Below are 25,854 nucleotides of genomic sequence, written 5' to 3' on the forward strand. Positions count from 1 at the left end.
TTCCTATAGTCAAGCGATCTATAAATATTGTTAAATTAAAAAAAAGCCAAGAGGGAGGTAGCTGCGTCCCTTCTTGAGACCAGAATGCCTGAAGATTGCTTTCTTCCTTATAATCCTGACGCAGGAGAGTGGAGATCATCCACAAAGGGTCTTCTTGCTGACCCTTCAGCTATTCATAAAGTGACAGCCCATGACAAGAGGGCCTTTCCGGTGGCTCCTGATAACTTCTCCCCCCTCTGGACATTTTGGAGGGCTCCCCCAGAGATTTGGGCTGCTGTGAGAGTTTTGTCTCTCGTTATTTTATATTGCTTTACAGTTCTTATTCTATGCCTCTCTGATCCCTTTGAGGAGGAGAAGCAAAATACAAAGATGCACGGACTAGAGGGGCCTTTGGCCCGGTCCAGCAGAATCTTCTCACGTGCTTATTTTAAACAAACAAGTTAGGATGTTACAAGCTGGTCTTACCTTGAAGGCAGCTGAGCATCTCATCAGTGAGCTTTTGCCAATATGTTCTAAGTTAAAATAATGTCAATGGACTTATTGATTAAAAGTAGGATAGCCACTTATGCCCTGCCAAAAAGGAGGGCGAAAGCATTACATAAAATGTGCATATATAGATTTGAAAATGATTGCTATTAATACAAACAGAAGTAAGGGACATCTAACTCTAGTGGGGAGAATTGACAGGTGAGCTGTGTGCCTGCTCAGGCTGATGTCAGGGTGCTAACTGGTGACAGATAGATTCAAGCCCCCCCCCTTTGGGTTTTATTTATTTATTTATTTATTTGATTTATATCCCGCCTTTTCTCCCAAGTAGGAGCCCAGGGTGTCAATCAAAAGGGCTCTTTATCTTTAAGCTGGACTTGGACCGGAGAGCCCTTCACACAGGAGACAGCTTCAAATAGAGGATTGTCCTCTGTAAAGTAGGACACATGGACACCCTGATTAAAAGGCGGACGATTAATCAAATAAAAATTGTGAATTAGATGACAACCCTAATTTACGTTCTAAAAAATTAGCACCGATTTAGGTGTTTTTTTTAAAAAACAAAACAAAAACAAAAGATGTTGCTACCCCCAATATTTCAAAATTCATTTCTTCTAAATACAGTTGCAGGCCTAGTTCTTAATTCCTTGAGAAAGCTGGCAGACAGGAGATGTTTGAACTGATGCAGCCATTGCAAAGAGAGGATTAAAGCAGGGCAAGGAAGACATGGCAAACTCACCACGTAGGCAGGAAGTGCGTCCAGATGTTGATGGTTTCATTGTTCAGTTGGAAGGAACTGAGGACACAGTCCAAGGCAGAGCTTTTGGGGTGACGGTAGCCTGAGATGATCCCATCTTCCCAGAAGATCTACAGGACAGGAAAGACTCACCCAATCAAACTCTTTGCAAAAAAGAAAAGGAAAGAAAAGAAAAGAAATTCAGCAAAAGTGAGGCTGGCATCAAAATTGAACTGTTCCCCCACTCTGAACAGTTCTCAGTTATTGAACTGTTCTCCCACTCTGCCTCTGGGGACAGGCTCTCCTTGGGGTCTATTAGTCAACCGAGGGTTGCTAGTGTAGGCCCACAGGGGCCAGTATGGTCACCAGTGCTCCCTATGGTGCCTGTAATGAAGGGGGGGGGAGTTCTCCCTTCCTTCCAGTCCAGGTAGGCCAGGTGTGCCAGAAGCTACCACATCTCTTTTGGGCTCCCTTGCGCTGTGGGCAGGAGTGCTTTCCAGGGACACAAGGATAACACTTGCTGGGGGAGGCAGAGAGAGCATCCAGTCTACCTGTCTCTCCCTAAAGACCAGCTCAGCCTGCTTTTTTCTGTCAAATCCCAATTTATACACACATTTTTATTATTATTATTTATTAGATTTATTAGTCGCTTGATATCCGAAGGTCCCCAAGCAACTTACACAATGTTAAAACAAAAGCAAATAAAGCACAGTATAAAAACATAACAATTAACAACAACAACAAAATAGCAATACCCCTTCCACGCAGCCCCAGAAAGGTGTGGCAGCATATTGAAACAAAACTGTTGCGCTGTGTGTAGTTGTGTTGCTTAATTTCATTTAAAAGCAGCACCACAGCAGCAGAGAGTAACAGCAGGTGTTGAAATGCGAGTGTGCCAGCGTGTGCATACGTTTACCTAAGAAAGCAGGCTTTTACCCTGCATCAGCATCACTGAGACTGGAGACTTAGTAAAATAAGAAAAGCTACTTTATTTATAGAAATACATAGTAGATAGAAAAGCAAACCTAGTTCTAACCTAGCTAAGTTGGAGGCGTAACGCCCAGGTGCGCGACTTAGCCCCATGCTTGGAGAGAGCAGAGACACAGGGATGTCTCCTCACTCCCGGTCAGAGGACAAAGGAGTTGGAAAGGGCGGAAGGAGGAGGGGCAGGTAAGCTTCCCTAAAGACGTCACAGTCTAGCGACAGAAGGAAGTCAGTCAGAGCATAACAGGTAAAGGTAAACAAGCCTGTCCATCTTGAGGACCCTAGCTCTATCTTCCCTCTGGAGCTCAAACAAAAGAACAAAACAGGAGTTGCTCTTGCCCCACTTCCAACAAAAACATCATCTCAGTCTAGCAAATGCCTGGGAGAAAAGATACCTCTTTACCTGGTGCTGGAAGGAGGTCAATGACAGCGCCAGGCGGACCACAGATGGGGGGCCACTACTGAAAAGGCCCTCTCCTTTGTCACCACCCTCCAAGCCTCCCTCAGAGGGGGAACCTGCAGAAGGGCCTCAGAGGAAGATCTAAGGGTCTAGACAGGTTCATATCAGAAGAGGCATCCCAGAAGACGTTGGGGACCTGAGCCATAAAGAGCTTTATAGGTCAAAACCAGCAGTTCGAACTGGGCTTGGAAGCATATAGGCAGCCGGTCTAAGTGGAGCAGAATTGGTGTTATATATTCTGTTCACCCTGAACCTGTCAACTATTGGGCAGCCACATTCTGCACTAACTGAAGCTTCCAAAACATTTTCAAAGGCAGCCCCACATAAAGCACATTGCAATAATCCAACCTTGAGGCTACCAGAGCGTAGATTACTGTAGCCAGGTTATTGCTGTCCAGATAGGGTCGCCATTGGTTCCCCGTCCAACCTGATGGAAGGCACTCTGGGCCACTGAGGCCTCCTGTGCCTCAAGCGACAGCAGTGGATCCAGGAGAACCCCCAAAGTACAAACCCATTCCTTCACAGGGGGTGTGACCCCATCTAGAGCAAGCCGCGCACCACTCAGCCGGTCAGAGGCACCACCCGCCAACAGCATCTCAGTCTTGTCTGGATTAAGCTTCAGTTTATTGGCCCTCAACCAGTCCTTGATTGCAACCAAGCACTGATTCAGCACATCCACTGCCTCACCTGCAGGAGATGAAAAGGAGAAATAGAGCTGTGTGTCAGCAGCATACTGATGACAGAGCACTCCAAAACTCCGTATGACCCCATTCAGCGGTTTCATGTAAATGTTAAACAACATGGGGGACAGAACCGACCCCTGCAGGAGCCCCATTCTGGAGAGCCCAGCAATGGTCCTCAAGAACCACCTTCTGGAGCCATCCATCCAAGTAAGAACCACTGCAATGTGGTGCCCCCAATACCCAACTTGGACAGTCGCCCCAGAAGGATACCATGGTCGATGGTATTGAAAGCCGCTGAAAGATCAAGGAGGATCGACAGAGTCACACTGCCCCTGTCTCTCTCCCGACAGTGGTCATCGCACAGGGTGGCCAAGGCAGTTTCCGTACCAAACCCAGGCCTGAATCCCAATTCAAATGGATTTAGAAAATCTATCTCCTCCAAAAGTACCTGGATCTGGTTGGCAACCACCCTCTGAAGAACCTTGCCCAGAAAGGGGACATTTGCTACCAGTCTAAAATTATTAGGCTCTTCTGGGTCCAGGGAAGGCTTCTTTGGGAGTGGTCTTACCACCATCTCCTTCAGGCAGCCTGGGACCACTCCTCCTTGGAGAGAAGCATTAATGATCTCCCTGGCCCACCCAGCTGTCCCCTCCCTGGCAGAGTTTATTAGCCATGAAGGGCAAGGGTCCAAGACACAGCTGGTTGCATGGACCCGACCAAGTACCTTGACCATGTCCTCAGGCCGCAGCAACTGAAACTCATCTACCGACATCAGACAAGAAAGTGCTCCAGATACCTCTCTTGGATCAGCAGCAGCAACAATGGAGTCCAAATCCCAGCAGATAGAAGCGATTTTATCCTCAAAATGCTTAGCAAACATGTCACAGCAGGCTTTTGATGGCTCTTACCACCTCCCCAGGGCCAGTATGTAATGAGCCCATAGCCACTCTAAACAGCTCAGCTGGACGGCAAGCTGAAGACGCAATGGAGGCAGACAAGTACGTTTTCTTCGCTGCCTTCTCTGCCGCCAAGTAGGCTCAAACATGGGCACGTACCCATGTTTGGCTACATTCATTGGGAATTTTCCTCCACCTGCGCTCAAGCCGTCTCCCTTCCTGCATCATTGCTCTTAGCTCCGGAGCATACCATGGAGCTTTCTGAGCTCTGCCAGTTGGGAGAGGGCACTCAGTGCAATCATGTCAATCTCCAGGGTCATCTCTGTATTCCACAGATCAATCAGGGCTTCGACAGCTGGCCATGCTCACTGGAAAACTCCCCAGAGCCCTCTGAAAACCAAGAGGATCCATCAATCTCTGGGAGGGGCGGACCATCTTAATAGGCTATGGTCCTAGGCTATGGTCTGAAGGCACATGAAGACAGCTCCCTGCTGAAGCTAAGCAGGGTCAGGTCTGGTTAGTGCCTGGATGGGAGACCGCCTGGGAACCATATGTAAGCTGCCTTGGGTTTTCTATCATGAAAAGAAAGGCAGGGTATTTATTTATTTATTTATTGCACTTGTATACCGCCCCATAGCCGAAGCTCTCTGGGCGGTTTACAGCAATCAAAAACGTTAAAACAAATATACAATTTAAAACACATATTTTAAAAACAATTTAAAACACAATTTTAAAATTTAAAACAATATAAAAACAATTAAAAACACATGCTAAAATGCCTGGGAGAAGAGGAAAGTCTTGACCTGGCGCCAAAAAGATAATAGTGTTGGCGCCAGGCGCACCTCATCAATAAGGTAATTCCATAATTTGGGGGCCACCACTGAGAAGGCCCTCTCCCTTGTTGCCACCCTCCGAGCTTCCCTTGGAGTAGGCACCCGGAGGAGGGCCTTAGATGTTGAGCATAGTGTACGGGTGGGTTCATATCGGGAGAGGCGTTCCATCAGGTATTGTGGTCCCAAGCCGTGTAAGGCTTTATGGTCAAACCCAGGACCTTGAATTGAGCTCAGAAACATACAGGCAGCCAATGCAAGCGGACCAGAATCGGTTTTATTAGTTCAGACCATCTGGTCCCTGTTACCAATCTGGCTGCTGCATTTTGCACAAGCTGCCATTTCCGAACTGTCTTCAAAGGCAGCCCCACGTAGAGTGCATTGCAGTAATCTAATTTGGAGGTTACCAGAGCATGGACAACTGAAGTATAAATGTAATAAATAAATAAATAATAGTTCCCCCACCCCTGCAGAGGGAAAAGACCACTGTTAAGTCTAAAGCTCATGCTGGGGTGCAGGGAGGAGACAGCCTGTGCATTGTAAAGACTGGAAGAGAGATTTACTCACACGAGGAACTTGGTGGACCCTGAAGATCTGAGGCAGCTTTATTGTAAGCATTTCCAGTCACAGTCCGCAGGATCCTTTTTAAAAGACATATATTTTAAAAGCAACTCTGCTTGTGGGGAGAGATTTTGGCAAGCGTCCCTGCCTGGCTGTGATCCACAACCCCCTTCTTCCTCTGGGTTGCTCTGAGGTGGTCCAGCAGTTGTGTCCTGAAACAACACAGGAAGGAGGAGGTTTTTGGGGGGGAGAGAAAGAGAGAGAGAGGACCGTGAAAACTCATCCAAGGGGCAAAGCAAAGGAAGTGCACAGTCAACAACACAATCAGGAGCTGCTCAATGGAGGGGGCCCCTGCATATATATGTCTGTTTGATGTATTGGGAGTCCATCCTTCACTCAAGAGATCCCGGGATGGGAAACAAACAATAACATTTAAAATCAAAGTTAACAATAAAAATGTAAAACAAAATAGATCAACATCATAAAATTAGCAAACAAGCACAAATAAAAACAGGCAGCAAAAGTGAAAATAAAAGATCATGCACTTCATCAGCCTGGGCAAAGAGCTGTGTCATTGTCATCTGAACGAAACAAACGTCCAGAGGCCGGATGTCATCTGAGGGCTTCTTGATTCAGAGAGAACGGACTCTCTTAGCTACGCTGGATCTCTGGTACATACTGGTTCCTTGTAAACTATTTGTCTATTTTGACTTAGCGAGATTTGGAGAAGCCCTTTTTAAAAACTTTGGTTAGCTTGAGGGCCTGTTCAAGTACCTGTAAGTTTTACTTGTTGGGCAAGTAGCAGCTTGGGGGAGGAAGATTTATTGCTGTTGCTGTTGCTAATAAATAATAATAATAATAATAATAATAATAATAATAATAATAATAATAATAATAATAATAATAATAATAATAATACATGAAAGTAACATGCAAATAAGACTGTCGCACCTGGCGCTGCCTTTGAAAACGATCCCAAAATTCTGTTAGTGCAAAACAGGGTGGCAAAGTTGTTAACTGGGACAGGATGTTTTGGCAGTGTCATATCAGGTCAGCTACACAATGGATTCAGAACCAGTCCTGGGCCCAGTTCAATGTGTCAGTTTAAACTTTCAAACCCTAACAGGCTGGTTTTATTGCTTTTCTCTCTGCTGTGGCATGTTTTAGACTGCAATTGTATTTAGACTGATTTGTATTTTAAACTTTCTCATGTGGGCTGCCTGGAGAAGCTCTGTTATGGGGTGGCACAGAAAATACTGTAAAGAAATAAAAGCAGCCGGCTGCATCATACAATGTGTGTACTGCCTTCAAGTCGATTCCGACTTATGGCGACCCTATGAATAGAGTTTTCATGAAGCTGAGAGGCAGTGACTGGCCCAAGGTCACCCAGGGAGCTTCATGGCTGTGGGGGGATTCGAACCTGGTCTCCCGGGTCGTAGTCCAACACCTTAACCACTGCACCACACTGGCTCTCTGCATCATACAATACCACTCCACAAGATCCCAATCCAAAACAAAGCATATATAGGCTCACCAGACAGAGTTATTGGTTGCTTGTTACACAAAGGTCTCCAAGCGCCTGACAAATTATGAACATAAAATACATTATAATACTGACACATTCATACAAGAACACATGCGATTCGTTAAAAAAAATGCAACCCTCCCATAACACTGCATGAAGCTCTGTCAGCATCACTGACAGCAAAAGCTTGTCATAATCCATCAAAACTCCAGGTGGGGGGAGGTCAACTTTTTACCTGGCACCAAACAGATGTCAAACCTAACAGATGAACCAAACTGGGCCCAGGCTGACCTCACTGGCGGAGAGCGTTCCACAGATGGGGAGCCACAACTGAAAAAGCCCCCTCCCTTGCCATCCTCCTCCAAGTAGCCCTCAAAGAAGAGACCCAGATAAAACAGAATAATCAGGCAGGAAAACAGTATGCATCTGTGAAAGCAAAGGCTACCAGATTTTTTTTAAAGTCTTCAGCCAGTGAGGGAGGGCAAGAGAGGAGGGCCAAGTAAGCCTCATGAGGGTGCAGCCCCTGGAAACATACATGTAGCAAAAGTTAGAGGCCAAGCATGTAAGGAGAGGTCCCTGTTGCAAAGAGCTTACAATCTATATTTTGACAATGAGGAAGGCAAGTGAGAGGGGAGAGGCATGAGGAACGGAGATGTCCCCAAGTTCCCTTCTAGCAGCCCCCCCTTCAACCAAGGACCTGGCCCACAGGGAAGGGAATCTCCCCCTTTTCTTCTAAACTAGTAACCAAGTTGTTTTTTGTTCCTTCACACAAGGCCACCATTGACAGCCGATTGCCGTCACAGTCATGTGACTGGCCACAGAGGAGTCAAGGCAAAAATGAAGGCCAGGGCAGAGGGGAAATAAAAGATCAATTGCTTTTCAAGTCTTCTTTGTGATTAACTCCAGTAAACAGATTCGGAGAAAAAACTTGCCTGAAAGATGGGGGGGAGGGCAGCCAAGGACAGAGGAGCCAGGTCAGAGTTTGGAAGGGTTTCCCTCACCCCCCCCAAACTTGTTATTTGCTTTTCAGTTTGGCAAAAAGTAGCAAATAGCCAGAAAAATGCCTGGCTCTGTTTCCTCTGTCTCCCTGTCTGCCCCCCACCTACACCCCTCCTGCCTTCCCAGAATGTGCCGGCAGCCACGGCTGGGCCCTCTGACTGGAAAAAAAATAAGCCAACACCAAGGCTGAATACTTGGGAGGTAAAGTCACTATTTCAATTGCTCCAGAAATATTTTAAAGGGATCGTTAGCTAAATGGACTCAAATGCCCTCCGGGGTTTGGCTGGAGGGGCGGGGGGGAGAGGAAAAACAGTCTCTGGTTTAGTGCTAGGAAAGTGGCTCACCCCAGAGAGGGCCAGCCCCAGATGCCCAACTGCCTGTGGCGAAGGACAGGATGGCCCATTCCAGCGACAGACGCCTACCAGGCTGGCATTTGATGGGACAGCCTCCTCCACATCACCTGTTGGGAGCAGCAAAGGGCTGGACCCGTGGCACACTTTACACTGTGCTCCCCAGCAACTGCCACCAGAGATACCCTCTGCCTAATGATAGGGCCTGCCCTGCCCCTGGGCAAGGGACGAGGAACCTTGTCCAGCAGGAGGGCCGCATCCCCATCTGCCAGTGAAGGGTGGAGCAGAAGCTCCAAAAGCAACAAATGCACATTTTACCTTTGTATACTAAAGCTTACAAGATCTGACCAGGGTGGTTCATGACAGGTGCTCTTGGAGGCCGCTGATTCCTAGGGGCGCCATAAGTCGTAGTCGACTTGGAGGCACATAACAACAACAATATTAAAGCTTGATGAAAGTTCAAGAGGAAAGCAGAAAAGCAGGACTACAGCTGAACATCCAAAAGACTAAAGTGATGACAACAGAAGATTTATGTAACTTAAAAGTTGACAACGAGGACATTGAACTTGTCAAGGATTATCAATCCCTCGGCACAGTCATTAACCAAAAGGGAGACCATAGTCAAGAAATCAGGAGAAGGCTAGGACTGGGGAGGGCAGCTGTGAGAGAACTAGAAAAGGTCCTCACATGCAAAGATGTATCACTGAACACCAAAGTCAGGATCATTCAGACCATGGTATTCCCGATCTCTATGTATGGATGTGAGAGTTGGACACGGGAAAAAGTGGGCAAGAAAAAAATCAACTCATTTGAAATGTGGTGTTGGAGGAGAGCTTTGCGCATACCATGGACTGCGAAAAAGCCAAATAATTGGGTGTTAGAACAAATTAAACCAGAACTGTCACTAGAAGCTAAAATGATGAAACTGAAGTTATCGAACGTTGGACACGTCATGAGAAGACATGATTCACTAGAAAAGACAATAATGCTGGGGAAAACAGCAGGGAGTAGAAAAAGAGGAAGGCCAAACAAGAGATGGGTTGATTCCATAAAGGAAGCCACAGACCTGAACTTACGAGATCTGAACAGGTGGCTCAGGACAGATGCTCTTGGAGGTCGCTGATTCATAGGGTCGCCATAAGTCGCAATCGACTTGAAGGCATACAACAACAACACTAAAACTTGTTTCTGCACACACCAGCACACTCCTCTCTTGCTTCCATCCAGGTGAGCGAGAGGCCCCTTTGATTTCGCCTCTGTGCAGTGGGCTAGTTTCTCTACACACAACCTGCTCTGTCCTTCATCCAGGCATCATCCTGAGTTGAAGGACACAGCCCAGGCAGGCAACAGCACTCAAGGAGGTGAGGGGAGAGGAAAGGGGTGTGGCTAGAGAGGGGCTGTGGCCTGGGGAGAGCATGGGTGTTTGACCCCTATGCCGGTGGGTGGTGCCCACCCAGACAAACCTTCTCCTGATGCAGAAATCAGGGCGGAAGAAAGGGAGGGAGAGGGGGGGCATGCACTTATAATATGGCCACCTTGCCTCCCTTTCTGGTGCTCTCTCTGAAGGGTTCTCCAGTCCAGACCCAGATTAAAGATAAAGGACCCCAAGAAGAAATTGCCCACTGAGAGTTAACAGCACCTGGACGGCAGCCACACAGCTCACTTCTTTCCCACTCTACGATACTGCTATTTGTGTTTAAATAGACTTGTTCCTAAATGTGCATTTATACACAGAAAGTAGCACATGCAGATTTTATGCAACGTGTACCTTCCCTCTTTCAGTGATGCGCTTCTTTTTTTGTGGCAATGTGTAAATGTCCCCCACTCTCAGGGAGCACAACCCCCCCACCTGTACCCTCAATATGCAGTATATGGGAATAGTTGTGCAAGGATGTAACACGGGTTACTGAGACAATTATGGGTGGAATCTTGATGGCTATACGGAAGTCCATAAAGGAAGCCACAGACCTGAACTTACAAGATCTGAACAGGGTGGTTCATGACAGATGCTCTTGGAGGTCACTGATTCATAGGGAAGTAACAGGATCAGTGGCAGGCGTGGCAGGGAGTACCAGCTGTTGGGGAATGTGAAGTGGGAGAGGTGTTGCTATGGGCCTCGGGCCCTGCTTTCGGGCTGCCCCTGCCCAGAGGCAGCTGGTTGGCCACTGTCTGGACCAGGCAGGCCCCCTTCGGCTCTGCTTAGGTTGGCACTTTGTCCACTGTAGAGAACTTTGGAGCCAATGCAGTGGCAAATGTCCAAGGAAAAAGGATAGTTTGCTTGAGCCACAGCATTTGGCAGCCCTGGAACCATCGGTCCCCTAATCTCAGATATGTGGGCACTGTGGGTTTCCCAAGGATTTGATAACTGGAGCACATAGGGGTGTGTGTGTTTTGGCTTAAACCTGGACCTGTTTCATTCGTCACTCAAAGGAAGGGTGGTGTTTTTTCCCTCTGATTAGCAGGCAACATTCTCCTTGCTGCCGGATCACCCTTGAAGGAGCCCAGAAAATATGGCCTGCTGGGATCTCACCACCTTTCTTTCTGCCAGTCGACACAGGGGTAGGATTCCGTTTTCTGGGCAATCAGCACAATCCTATATATGCCTTCTCAAAGGTGAGCTCCATTGAGTTTAATGGGATTTACTTCCAGGTGGGGTGGGGGAGAAATGAAATCAGTTTGCATTTCAAGCCGAATTTATCAAATTCGCACTTTCCAAAATACAAGAAACAAAACACAGTTGTCCTTTGAAATTCACACATATCAGAAGTTTGTGATGCAGCTCTCTAACCAAGCAATGTTTTTTAAAAATGCATATATTAGGGGAAAATGTGCATAATCGTGAGTGCATGAGTGAGAGTAATTTACAGAATGACATCACATATGCATTATGTATGCACTGTGCTTCAGTGGTTCCACTTACACCTTCATCGCCACTTCCAAAAAACAATTACAGGACGCAACTGTTCAGCACCATGGGAGCTGCCCTTTGGTGTTCCACAGAGCTCCATCTTGTCCCCCGTCCTGCAATTTAAGATCTATATGAAGCCACTGGGAGCTGTCATCAGCAGATTTGGAGTGAGCACCAGTCCAGCACCTCAGCACCCTCTCCTGATTCAGGTGGAGCTATTCATCAATAGGCAGATGACACCCAACTCTGTCTCTCTGCTCCACCTGAATCAGGAGAGGGTGCTGAAGTGCTGGACTGGTGCTTGGAAGCAGTGATGGACTGGATGTGGGCCAATAAATGGAGGTTTAATCCTGAAAAGACAGAGGTGCCCAGAGTTCTCATGTCTGGGGGTTGGGGAGATGGTCTGTTCTGGATGGGGTTGCTCTCCCCTGGAAAGAGAAGGTCCACAGCTTGGGGGTGCTCCTGGATCCAACTTTCTCACTGGAGGCTCAGGAGGCCTCAGTGGCTAGGAGTACCTTTTTCCAGTTCTGGCTAGTTTGCCAGCTTCAGCCCCTTGGACATAGATGATTTGGCCAAGTACTTCATGCTCCGACATTGGATTATTGCAATGCGCTCTATGTGGGACTGCCCTTGAAGGTGACTCGGAAACTTCAACTGATCCGAAATGCAGCAGCCAGATTACTTGCTGGGGCTTTCTTTCTTTCTTTCTTTCTTTCTTTCTTTCTTTCTTTCTTTCTTTCTTTCTTTCTTTCTTTCTTTCTTTCTTTCTTTCTTTCTTTCTTTCTTTCTTTCTTTCTTTCTTTCTTTTTCTTTCTTTCTTATCCCTCCCTTCCTCCCAGCCGGAGATCTGATATAACTCCCGTTTTAAAACAGCTGCATTGGTTGCCAGTTCATTTCCAATTTCAATTCAAGGTGCTCACATTAGTGTTTACAGCCCTAAACGACTTAGATCACAAATATCTGAAAGACCCTACAGCGTCTCTCCAGCATTGAGATCAGCAGAGGGAGCCCTTTTGTAGTTCTGCCACCCTTGAAAGCTCAGGGGGTGTTGGCCCGGGAGAGGGCATTCTCTGTGGTGGCCCCTAAATTGCAGAACTCTCTCCCCACTGAGGTGCATCTGGCAACTTCGCTGTACAGTCTTAGGCGAATGCTGAAGACGCACCTCTATACTCTGGCCTTTTGACACCTGAGACAGATATTTTTAGGACCCACCCTCTTTTGTGATTTTTAGCTTGTTTTAAATGCTGTATTTTAAAGTGGTTGCAACCTGCCCTGGGACCTTTGGGTGAAGGGTGGGTAATTTAATAATAATAATAACAATAACAACAACAACAACAACAATAATAATAGGAGAAACTGCTTGCAAAAATGTGTATTAGACAAAATTGCATGCAAAAGTCAGCTAATCCCAAGCACCAGAACCCCACTTCTCCCAGTGATCCCCAGTACTGTTGTCCGCTGGTGGCATTTGGGTGGGAGACGCAAAGACCTTTTCCTCAAGGGTAAGGGCAAGACACAGCTTTGCTTGGCACCATGCTTCTCATTTCTCTCTTCTGCTTCCGGGGTCTTGCTGGCGGAGAAGGCTGTTTCTCCATCATCTACTATCCGAGATCTCTGCATGGGAAGCTGCCTTATACCAGGGCAGACTATCTGGCCCCCCAGCCCAGCAGGGGCTGCTCTGACTGGTCATTGGCTCCACAGGGCCTCTGGCAGAGAGAGGATGTTCCCATTACCTCGCCTCAGTTGTTCATGCTCTGGTAACTTCTAGGTTGGATTACTGTAATGCGCTCTACGTAGGGCTGCCCTTGAAGACAGTTCAGAAGCTTCAGCTAGTGCAAAACGCAGCAGCCAGACTGCTGACGAGGACCAGCCGGTCAGCGCATATAACACCTGTTCTGGCCCGTTTGCACTGTCTACCTATTTGCTTCCGAGCCAGATTCAAGGTGCTGGTTTTGACCTATAAAGCCTTACATGGCGTGGGACCGCAGTATCTTGTGGAACGCCTCTCCCGCTATGAACCGACCCGGTCACTTCGCTCAGCGTCTAAGGCCCTCCTCCGGGTACCAACCCATCGGGAAGCCCGGAGGACAGTTACTCGATCTAGGGCCTTTTCTGTAGTGGCCCCCGAATTGTGGAATAGCCTCCCCGAAGAAATACGCCTGGCGCCGACGCTTCTATCTTTTCGGCGCCAGGTTAAGACCTGGCTATGCTCCCAGGCATTTTAAAGCGTTTAATGTTACAATTTTAAATCTCTTTGTTTCAGTTTATTTATTGTGATATTTTGTATTTCTGTACTTTTAATCTTTTGTACACCGCCCAGAGAGCTATTCGCTATGGGCGGTTTAAAAATGAAATAAAATAAATAAATAAATAAATAATTACTTGCTTCCCTTTTTTTTTTTAAACTAGATTGAGACTTGGACTGTCTGCATGTACAGCTGGGGCTCTACTGCTCAGCTATGGCCCTTCCTCTAAAAATAGTGCAAGGTTCCAGTTCTCATGGTTCTGAATAAAGGACTGATTCAAATCGGGACTTGTGCATCTAGTTCAGGGACGGGCAGTCGCTGTCCGGGGTCTCGGGCAGAGAAGGGAGTTTGCCATCAACTCCTCCCTGATCCTTTTAACTGGAGATGCCAGTTAAAAACTGGAGATGAAATAAATATCAACATTTCTACAATTATTTTAATTAGTTTTTGAAAACTCAGGGTTTTATCTATGCATCATGGGATAGATTCCTAATGTCCCATAAATGTTTTACTTGTATGTTTTACCAGATGTTTTGTATTGATACTTACATTGTAATGACCATTGGCTAAAAATAAATTAAAAAAAAACTGGAGATGCCAGCAGGGGCTGAAACTGCATGTTCTGGGATGGGTGCTCTGCCACTGAGCAAACATCTCGCTCCTGGAATATAGGAGACTGCCTGCCCCTGCCTCACATTATTTGCCCATCTAGCCCAGTTGGCTGTTCTGACAGGCAGCAACCCTACAGAGCCTCAGGCAACCACAACAAGCACTTTCCTGTCGCTTGCTGAAGGTGCCAGGGATTGAACCAGGGACCCTCTCCAAGCAAAACACAGTGTCCCTCTTCTCACCCCCTGTATACAGTATCTGTGCTCTGAAGGGAATCTGGCCCTCAAGATGAAAAAGGTTCACCACTCTTGCCCAAGGGCAGATGCACAGCGGCTCACATCTTCACCTCACCACCTGCTTGCTGCCCAAGCACACAACTTTGGAACCACCGCTGTTGGCGTGTTGCTGGGGAGGGAAATTGCTTATGGCAAATGTCTCAAGTCCAAATATAAGAACCCAAAAGAGTTACCCTACTTGAGCAGAATGGACATTCTCTCTGTCTAAGACTTTTGCTCCCCACAGGGACCAGCGTGATGTCATTCAGAGGTATCCTGTCTCTGAACATGGAGGATCTCTTCCAAGTTATCACAATTCACAGTATAATCCTAGGCATATCTATGCAGAAGTAAGTCCCACTGCATTCGGGTCAGTGACTGATATTAGCCATAGACTTCTCCAATCCATTCAGAAAGTGATCACATCTCATTCCCCACTTGCAGAGTTTAGGGCCTAAGCACCCCCCCTCCGCAACATCTCCAATGCAGCCCTGCACTCATCACCCCCGCATCCTTAAAGAACCCCCAAGCCTTCACTTGTCTCCCCCTTCAATTACCCAACACATGCATCTGCCACAAGAAAGGTTTCAAGAAGGCATTTGGCAATAAAATCCACACACACATACTTTTTATAATAAATAAATAAATAAAGCCGGCTTTCTCAGGCAGCAAAGGTTTTTCGTGTGCTTAAGAGATTTTCCATATTCGAAAGCACTTAACAGACATTAGTTAATGAAAGCCATCCGCCTTCCTTGTGACCGCCTTGCAGTTTCACTTTGACAGACAGACACAATTGCCTTCCACTTCCAAAGATAATTATTGCACATAATTATGCTGTGGGCTCAGAACTCAGCAGTCTGGGACCCCATCATGCTACTGGAATCATGCACACAATTTGCTTTCATTTCTGTTGCCAATTCCATGTTTTCATCATAGTTGCACACATGGATGTATTAAGTACCCAAGTACTTCACAGTTGGCCCCCCAAGCACCAACCCCCCTTCTTCCAGCCTCTCCCCTGGTGACCCCAAGTGCTGCTGGGGTTTGGCTGGGACCTCTTTTGAAAGGGTAAAGGCAAGTGACAGTTTTGCTTAGGCCAATGCTCTTCTTTCCTCCCTTATGCTGAATTGGAACCAACCCCCCCCCCTTTTCCTAGTTTCTAGTCCATGGTAAGGAATGACCGTGGGAGCCCAATTGCTGCTCTCAATGGACCACAAAAACTAGCTGTTTGCTTAGAACCATCAAAGATGGCTCCTCACCCAGTGAGGTAAATCAAGATGCTTACCCTTGAGCCAACGCCAAGACCTCTCAGAGTAATCACAGCTGGTCTCTGTACCCACCAGCTTTTCATGCCTAGCAAACCTGATGGGACTTCCAGGCAGACTGAAGCTCTAACCTTGCTCTCGTCTTCATCGGACAGGTGGTGTTCTGGTACTTTGTCCCAACATCACCCTGCCTGAATACTTTTTCTGGCCATTCATGGGACAGAAATGACCAGCCGCCCCTATCATTTCTCCTCAGCATCCAGCTTTCAGGGGTACACTGCTTCTGAACATGAAGGTTTCCCTTAGCTATCATGACTGATACCTGTTCATAATTCTGTTGATTGTCTAATCCTCCTTTTAAAGCTGTCAAAGCTCACGGTTTGAACCACATTTAAGTTTCCAGAGCAGTCATCTGAAATTGTACACTCGTCTGCCCTGAACCTATTGCTGATCAATCACATTTGGGTGAGTGGCCATCTCTTTATCCACACTGTTGATTTTATAAACCTCTGTCATGTCACCAACCCCGCCCCTGGTTGTCTTCCCCCCCAACCTAAAAAGCCCCAAACAGCCTTAACTTGTCCACATTGGAAACTGCACCAGCACCGACCCACCTCTATCATTTCAGTTGTCCTTTTTTGACCTTTTTCTAGCGCTGCAACATCCCTTTTCAGAGGGGAAGACCAAAATTACACACACAATTCTTTGAAATGTTAATGCCAAAGAAATCATGCCAGGGACACACCTAGAGCTCCAAAGATGTGAGAAATCTGAATTTAGTGCCAGCAGCCAAAAAGGGTGCAGTTGAGTCCTATCGGTATTTATACTGATCCACCTAAAATCTCCACCTAACAGGGGCCCGAAGGCTTACCAGCTGTGGGCCATTCATTCAGGTGCATTGGGGGGATATTTTCCTGTTTTCTGAGTTGGGGCACAGTTCTGCTGACTTGCGGAGAAAAATTCCTCATCACCCCCAATGCAATGTTAAAAAGTTGCACTATCCTGAAATATAAGCCTATGTTAGAACTGGGTAAGCTGATGCAGGACCTCCCATAGATGCAGGACCATGATGGTGACAGAGCAGGTGGCCTGATCTGCTCCTCCTTTTTTCCTTAACTCTTCCTGCTAAAATCCTACTTCCTAAGACATGGCTTCTTGCTACACTGGGTAACCAAGATCCATTTGATCTAGCATGCTGACACTATGATGCTGAATGCTTTTCAGCCGAATCCTGAAAATCTGTGACTAGCAAGCTTGAAACTTAGTTTTTAAAATAACTCAACTGCTGGGCTGGTGGAGAAGGAAGGAAGGAAGGGGAACCCACCGCCCAACTGAAAAAAAAAACACAACCGGCAAGGAGGACAAGGGCACTGCGCCTGCTTGCAAGCCATTACCTGTTGCAGAGGATGGAACACGCGGGGTGGCCTGCAGACCCCCGAAGAAATTGCTACCCCTTCATCGTGTCCGTGTGGCTCGTGCTGTCTTTCTCGGCCTGCAAGTTAGTTTAGTGTTTCTGTTTTTCCCCTCTTAATTCCCCCCCCGCCTTCTCCTAAGCCACATTCCTTGCCAGTCCTGATGGAAGAGTGCCAAGTCACCCTCCCCGTTGGCTTGAGTTTATGGGCGGAAGGGGAAGAAACGGGCCTCTCTTTGCAGAAGCCACAATTAGGAGCCAGAAATGCCATAAAGAGAGGAGCTCTTCTAAGCTTGAAATAACCCATTATTCTTCCCTCCCCAAAGACAAAAATCTGACATGTCTTTGTAACAGAGGATCTGTAGCAGAGTGAGGTGGAGGGGGCAAATCACAGCAGATTCCCTACAGGTTTTTTTTTTGGGGGGGGCACATTTTGGAAGGGTGCAATCAGCTCCCAGAGAGAGACAGCAGCATTGTGCAAAGTCAAAACAAAAAAAAAATTAGAGCATTTTCCACATTCACAACTGAAATTCTGCTTTTAGTTTTTGAAATCTGAGGAACGATTTCAGCTGAAATACTGTTGACATAAATGAAGACCAAACTCTCAAATTCAAAAGGCCACCTTTCTTTTATTAATTAATTCCATGCACCCAAGGGTGGGGGCTCTTTGGACTTGCCTTTTTGATCAGCACTTTTCTATCTGACACTGACTGAGACTGATACCCCCCCAACTGATTTTGAAACATAAGGGAGTTAACAAACAGTTCTGGCCAGCCTAGTCACCATCCTGAAGTTTTGGACTGCAGATGCCATCAGCTCTAGACAGCATGCAGCCCCAAATATTTGGAGAGCTCTGGGTTGATGAAGGCTGCAATATAGCACAGGGGACTTGCTGTTCAAGAAAAAATGCCCACATTTATCGAAGTTATTTAAAACCATTAAATCAACACATTCATCTGGAGGAATGCAAGAACTTGCCTTATACCAAGTCAGACCAACGGTCCATCTAGTTTATGTAATGTAAGATCATGAGTCTTCCAAAATTGGATTACAGCAATGCACTCTATGTGGGGTTTCCCTTGCACCTGACCTGGAAACTTCAATTAGTGCAGACTGCAGCAGCCAGATTGCTGTCAGGAGTGAGACCCTGTCAGCATATAACACCCCTGCTCAGGAATCTCCTCTAGTTGCCAATTTGTCACCAGGCCAAGTTCAAGGTATTTCTACTAATATTTAAACCCCTTAATAGCTCAGGACCAGTTTATCTTACCCCATATGTGCCCACTGAGTGCTTCAGTCTGCAGAACTAGCACAGAATACTCGCTCCACCCTTGCAAAAACTATTTCTTTAAAGTGTGGCAGCACCTACTCTTTGGAACTCCCTACCTATCGACGTCGGGCAGGCACCTTCACTATATTCCTTTAGGCGCGTGCTTAACACTTTTCTGTTTAAGCAAGCCTATCCAGACACATAGTAGTTGGTGTGTTTTTATCTTTTCAGTCTGTTTTAGTTGTTTTAAAAATGCTTTGATTACTTGTTTTTAACTGTTTTAGTGATCATTTCAACTTTTTTTGTAAACCGCTTGCAGGTTTTTTACAATCAAGTGGTATTTAAATTTGTTAAATAAAATAAAATAAATAAAACAGAAAAGCCCTGCTGGATCAGGCCGGTAGCCCATCTAGTCCAGCATCCGATTTTCACAGTGGCCAACCCAATGCCTGGGGGAAGCCCGCAAGCAGGACCTGAGTGCAAGAGCAACTCTCCCCTCCTGAGGTTTCCAGCAACTGGTATGCAGAAGCATCCTGCCTCCGACTGTGGAAACAGAACACATGCATCTGAGTTAGTAGCCACTGATAGCTACATCCTCCAAGAACTTGCCATCCTGGGCAGGATACAAATTTAAAAAATAAAATAAATAATCCTCTTTTCAATCCGTCCAAGCTGGTGGCCATCACTGCCTCTTGGGGGAATGAATTCCACAGTTCAACTCTGCGCTGCGTGGACATTCTTTGGTCTGTCCTCAGACTTCCAACATTCATCTTCTTTGGATGTCCACAAGTTCTAGTGCTATGAGAGGGAGAAAACCTTTTCTCTATCCACCTTCTCCATGCCACTCATCATTTTATACACTTCTACCATGTCCTCTTATGTGCTTTTTCTCTAAACTAAAAAGCCCCAAATGCTGCAACCTTTCCTCAGAGGGCAGTTGTTCCATCCCCTCAATCATTTTGGTTGCCCTTTTCTGAACCTCTTCCAGCTCCGCAATATCCTTTTTGAGGTCCAGTGACCAGAACTGCACACAGTATGCCAAGTGCAGTCGCACCATAGATCTGTATAATATGGGCAGTTTTACTTTCAGTTCCTTTCTTAATGAACCCTGGCATGGAATTTGCCTTTTTCGCAGCTGCGGCACACTGGGCTGACATCTTCATTGAGCTATCCACTACCATGCCAAGGTCTCGTTCCTGGTCAGACCTCATGAGCATATGATGGTGAAATTAAATGTTCACTTCAGTACTGTTGACAATGACTCGCAGCAACTCTCCAAAGGTTCAGGCAGGAGACAAACTCAGCCCTACTTGGAGATACCAGGTATTGAGCCTGCCACCCAGATGCTCTACCACTAGGCTATGGAGTCTCCCCATTAGGCATATGAACACCACACATTTCATATTCTGAAACAATTTTGAATACTAATTGGACATTATGTTGAAAAAAGTGCACCAGCAGTGTTTGGTAGAATAGCAGGGTTGGAAGGGGCCTATAAGGCCATTGAGTCCACCCTTCTGCTCAGTCGGCTCAGTTAGGGCTCAAGCATCTTGTATCATCAACTGTAAGGTGGCCATGTGTCCTGTTTTGTTTTGTTCATTTATTTATGAGATTTGCATCCTGCCCTTCCTCCCAGGAGCAGCCCAGGGCGGCAGTACTCTATTTGAAGGGCTGCCTGGTCCGAGCCTGGTTTAAAGTTAAAGAGAATCCTAAGAAGAGAGTGCAGCAGGGGGAGCCCCTAAAGTTGAGTCTACAGCTAGCAGCTGGACAGCAGACTGAGTCATCAGGCCACCTGCTCACAGATGTGCCCCCTATTACGATGAGACGTTTTGTATTTTTATTCAAATTCCAGTCATGGTTTCAAAGACTGCAGCTATATAAAAAAATTAGCATATGTATATTTTAGGTAAATCTGTGCCTTCTTTTTTGGTGATGTATAAATGGCCACCCTAATCGACTGCCAAAGATTTAAAATCCTGGAATGAGCAGTATGACGACTGACTTTTTCTGCAACAAAACATTCTGAATTCTGCAACTTGAGTGAATTATCTGTACAAGGAAGTAACAGGCTTTTCTTTTATATAATTATGCTATACCTAATATACCCCACTCTAATACTCTCCACACTTCCCCTAAGGATCTCAAGAGAGCATATACGGCATCTTTCCCATTTTATCCACAGGCTGGGACAAAAACCTACATGGAACACTGAAGCCTCATGCCCTACAAAATGCTGCTCACTCCCACTTCAGCTTCTGAGATTTCAGTCAGGAGTTGCATATTTGCAGTCATGAGGACTAGAAAACTGAGGGTAACAATGAAAACTGGGATATTAAAAGATTCTGCAACACCATATATGTGGTGCTATGCTTATGGAAAGCAACCACAGAGACTTGGCCAGGTGCCCTTAGTGTTTTGTAATCTCATGCCCCATCTGAAAAACAGGAATGAGATCTTTGCATTTCTGCTGTGGCGGAATTAAGGATTTTAAAGAGGTGGGGGAAGAAATCCTTTGAAAACTGTGCACTGAACAAGAAGTCTGTGGAATGTAGCCTTGACCCAGAATTCATCACCAGCTCCCTCGCGGGAGGTGGAAGATGCTTTGACAAAAGAAAATACAACAAAAGCCTCTTTCTGCTATTGTTCTGATCTGGGTCAGTTGACTAGGGAGACACTGTGGCATTCTGCAGTGGGCAGAGGCTACCAAGTTATTTCAGGGCATCGCAGCAAGATGAGGAGCTCGCACAGAGAGAGCTCATTGTAAATGCCAGGCTTAAGATCAGCTTTGGAGCGATTTTTTTTCAAGAGGAAAATGGATCAAAGTGGAAGCAGCAGAGCTTATGGGAGAGAAGCCTCCAGCCAGATGACCCCTTTTGCTTCCCTCGCCTGCATTTAAAATTAGTTATTATCTTGTTGCTAAATATGTATGGTTACATTGTATTATATATGTTGATTGCTTTGTTATATACACCTACTATAAGATACTAGATATGGGAATTATGGCATATTAATAAATAAAAAATATATATATTTTTAGTGCGGGCCACATATACTCTGCACTTTAAAAAATCCCAAAATTCTACAGCCTTTACACTTAGTGCAAATTTGCAAAATTTACTCTGGTTTTACTACTCATGGGACAAAGAACTATAAAGGGCACTGGAGGTGTGCCTCTTGGCTTGCAGAAACACCCCCCCCCGTTTCCCTCCAAAGCATATCATTGCAGTCATGAGTACTAGCAGCTTGCTTTCAAGAAACAAAACGAATAGAAGCTGAGATGGTCGGCATGCTGAATAATTCTGGGACAATGCCTCAAACACCTTTCTTCTATGAAATTGGCAATTCACTTCCAACAAGATGTGCATACTGTGATTGCGGAAACTCTGTGCCACAAGGAAAACCCTGCAGCAAAGAACTTAGAAATGTCCAAGGATGGATGTCAGTAGAAAGTAGTATCCGCAATTGCCAGCTGATTATGCCAAATTGTGACTGATGGGCCTCTTAAATGGGCCCCAAGAGTTAAACAGTTTGACAAAACCCTTGGCGCAGAATCTATATATGTTGTAAATCATTCACTCTCCTCCCCCCCCCCACACATACACATTCACACAGAGATTTTATCCTCATAAGAGCCCTGTAGCCAGCCTTCCTTGTTAAGTGGGGCAGCCACATTTCTAGGTGGGGCATGGGGGGGGAGGCCAGGCCAGCGGAAGAGAAAGGCGGTGGCCTCCCCCCTCACTCCCCCACGCAGAGTGTGTGTTAATTTATATAATGAGCTATGTAAAGGTCAAATTAACAGAAAAACTGAAGTATGAACACCAAGGATTAAATGACTGGCACATTTTTTGTTTCAGAAAAGGATGTCAAAGATAGAGTGAACAAAGGGATATCAAAATGTGTTAACTCCTCCTTGAGGGTCGCTCCTTCTACTCTTGTTCCTGACCTTGAGAATTTCCTTCCTGTTGGACAAATAAGGGGAAGCTTTTTAACTAGTTCCTTTATAAAGGACTAACTAAGCAATTGGAAACTAGTCGTGGAAAGCAATTGGGATTTTTTTAAACTGGTTGTTGCGTTGAGAAAATCTGAAATTGGGCCATAGTTACAGTCTTGGTGGCCAGCCAGCCAGCCAGCCAGCCAGCCAGCTGTTGTGTGCAGTGCAACGTTTCTATTCCTCTAGGGCTGTTTTCATCCTTTGCCATCAAGTACTCAAGAAAAAAAAGAAAAATAGCTACAATGACTGTTAAGTATAGTAACTGCTTTAGAAGAGGATGTAAGTAAACAAGGAAAGGGTAACGGTAGATATTTTTTCAGATCACTTGTGTTTTTACTCATCATAGTAACTGCAGAATAAAGAAACTCTTGCTTCTTACTGCAGGCAAACAAACCTGCTTCTTTGTTGCTGGCTGGGTAGAGAACACAGCTGAAACTGAAAAGCAGAGCAAAGGAAAGTCAAAGGGGTGGAATCTAACTCTGGCCCAAAATACAAAGTTCTAATATTTAACTCAAGGGTCATGCCATACTGCAGGGGTTCTTAACCTGGGGTCCATGATTTGGCTTTATGGGGTCTGTCAACTGGACAAAAAAAAAAAGATCAGTTTCCAATGCAGTAAAATACAAAATCAGTTGTATTTGTTTATAGGGATCCACAGCTTTCATCAGATTCTCAAAGGAGTCCATGACTCAAAAAAAGTGTGAGAACCATTGCTAATTATAGGGTGATTATAATAATGAAAAACCCACCCTTAGGCCACATTCACACTGTATATTTATTCCACTATGATTCCACAACAGTCATGGTTTGCCCCAAAGAATCCTGGGAAGTGTAGTTTGTGAAGGGTGCCGAGTTGCTAGGAAAACCAGAGTTCTCTGGGAAGAGGGTTTGTTGTTATGTGCCTCCAAGTCGACTATGACTTATGGCGCCCCTATGAATCAGCGACCTCCAATAGCATCTGTCGTGAACCACCCTGTTCAGATCTTGTAAGTTCAGGTCTGTGGCTTCCTTTATGGAATCAATCCATCTCTTCTTTGGTCTTCCTCTTTTTTTACTCCCTTCTGTTTGTCGCATCATTATTGTCTTTTCTAGTGAATCATGTCTTCTCATGATGTGTCCAAAGTATGATAACCTCAGTTTCATCATTTTAGCTTCTAGTGACAGTTCTGGTTTAATTTGTTCTAATACCCAATTATTTGTCTTTTTCGCAGTCCATGGTACATGCAAAGCTCTCCTCCAGCACCACATTACAAATGAGTTGATTTTTCTCTTATCCGCCTTCTTCACTGTCCAACTTTCACATCCATAGAGACCGGGAATACCATGGTCTGAGTGATCCTGACTTTGGTGTTCAGTGATACATCTTTGCATTTGAGGACCTTTTCTAGTTCTCTCACAGCTGCCCTCCCCAGTCCTAGCCTTCTTCTGATTTCTTGACTATGGTCTCCATTTCGGTTAATGACTGCCGAGGTTATTGATAATCCTTGACAAGTTCCATGTCCTCATTGTCAATGGTAAAGTTACATAAATCTTCTGTTGTCATTACTTTAGGGAAGAGGGACCGGCTGTTAAACCACTCAGGGAACTGTAGCACTGGGGAGAATAGGGGTCTCCTAGGAACTCTCAGCACCCTTCACAAACTACACTTCCCAGGATTCTTTGGGGGAAACCATGACTGTTTAAAGTAGAATAATAGTGGAATAAATGTACAGGGTGAATGTGGCCTTAGTCAGTAAGTCTTGAGTGAGCAAAATTTTGGGAGTTCTTCCAGATGAGGCTTCTGTCGTGCACTTGCCCTGCCTTATTTCACTGAATTTTTCAGAGGATTCTATTTTTAAATCCCTCCTTTTAAAGAATAGCAGCTCATTTTAAGAAAGTCATCATTCTTAATGAAGGCTGTCTATCATCTCACACACAGCTCGGGGGGGTGCACCCATTCGCTCCCCTCTGAGCTTCAGGGATGTTTCACGAGCACCCTCTTAAGTGAGGCTGAGAGTTCACCTGGCCCAGAGTCACCCACTGAGCTTCGAGGAGGAGGGATCTGGAAGTGGGTGACTGGAGTGCTCACATTCTCTTTCCATGAGAGACCTGTTATGGTAGGTTAGCGGACACGAGTCAGGCAGCTCCACAAGAACTTTTATTCTCTCTTTCGAAGAACAAAACAGAGACAACAAAACAGATTGTATCTCCGGATACAAGTAAGTCCAGTGCCAACCAGTGACTGCATCACATGACACAATCCGCCTCCACCTCCCCAGACCAGTTTTGATCAGGTAGGTAGCTCAGCCATGCTGTGCTGGCTGTACTGGGGCTGATGAGAGTTGCAATCCAAAACATCTGGAAGGAATCAGGCTGGCGAAGGCTGAGCTAACTAAAGGCATCATAAAGCCAGAGTAATATACACAGCAAGAATTAGCATAATTTAAAAGCACCACAGAGGAGTTGTGAGTGACCCAGCCAGTTAGTGATGACTACATCTCACTAAAACAGTGGTAAGCCATGACTAACTTTCAAGTATCACGGCTTCCAAGAAGGTATGACCTTCATCAGCCTTAGCAAGCTTGAGCACGAGCAATTTCCCAAACCTCTGCTAATTGAGGACAACTTAAATTTCTGAATTAAAATTGGACGTTCATTTCACTTATCATCCAAAAATGTTTAAGAGGGTGTAATGCTCATCCACCCTCAAAAGGAACACAGGCTGCGCATGTGATGGGGTTTGCTGTGCGGAACGTTCGGGGAGCATCTGACAGGCATAGAAACTTGGAGCACAAACACATTACCAGCAAGAGGGGGTCTTGCAAGCCCACACAGCATGCCTAAAGCAGGGATGTTAACAAATACACCACAAGGCCTCTTTTAGTGTCACTGTTCACCCTCATTGTAGAGGTGAGGTGGAAGGACCCACTCACAGCTGACAGGGAGGCCAGTCCAGAGCGGTGAATCGGGCAGGTACCATGAGCAGCCTCGCCTAGGGATGGGAAATTTGTGCTCACAGTAGCCTTTATTTTTTTATGGCAAACTCTTGTGTGTGCCCTGGCCCAGTTTGGGAACAATTGCCCTAGCCGAGAAAATAACTGATTCCTTTCCTAGAGGGAGCAATGGAAGTGGCTGCCCAGCCAACCTTTGCCCCCACCACATCCACCCACTGCTTACATCGTAGGGTGGCTCAGGAGAGATGCCAGCAAACCAGAAGACAGGGAAGAGCTGAAGTCAACCTCCAGGACTCTTCTTGCTACCTTGGCATCATTGCTCACCTGACCAAATTTGGCTGCAGACTGTGTGACCCTATGGTGTCCTCCCTATACTAAGGGAATGCACAAGCACAGTAAAATATTACTCTCCAATAAAAATACAAGCAACCATGAA

At 45.9% G+C, this 25,854-nt stretch overlaps 1 protein-coding gene across 5 annotated transcripts in view; it reads right to left on the minus strand.

The window, feature by feature from the left end:
- The window catches only part of PAQR6 (progestin and adipoQ receptor family member 6), a 31,422-nt gene extending 14,070 nt beyond the window's left edge, over positions 1–17,352 (minus strand). The window contains exons 1-4 of one of the 5 annotated variants that reach the window (XM_061605737.1): positions 17,208–17,352; positions 5,643–5,848; positions 3,225–3,353; positions 1,226–1,353 (exon numbers count right to left, since the gene is read on the minus strand). Coding sequence is in view for 2 of the 5 variants with exons in the window: in XM_061605733.1 (XP_061461717.1) it covers positions 1,226–1,353; positions 5,643–5,693 (179 nt within the window). In the remaining 3 variants the exon portion in view is untranslated. Of the gene's footprint in view, positions 1–1,225; positions 1,387–3,224; positions 3,354–5,642; positions 5,849–15,833; positions 15,915–17,207 lie in introns of those variants that run through there. The other 4 variants (XM_061605736.1, XM_061605733.1, XM_061605735.1 and 1 more) reach the window with 4 other exon arrangements.
- Between the last annotated feature and the right edge of the window lie 8,502 nt (positions 17,353–25,854).

This window comes from Rhineura floridana, chromosome 22 (genome assembly GCF_030035675.1).
Source record: "Rhineura floridana isolate rRhiFlo1 chromosome 22, rRhiFlo1.hap2, whole genome shotgun sequence".
Classification (NCBI taxonomy): Eukaryota; Metazoa; Chordata; class Lepidosauria; order Squamata; family Rhineuridae; genus Rhineura; species Rhineura floridana.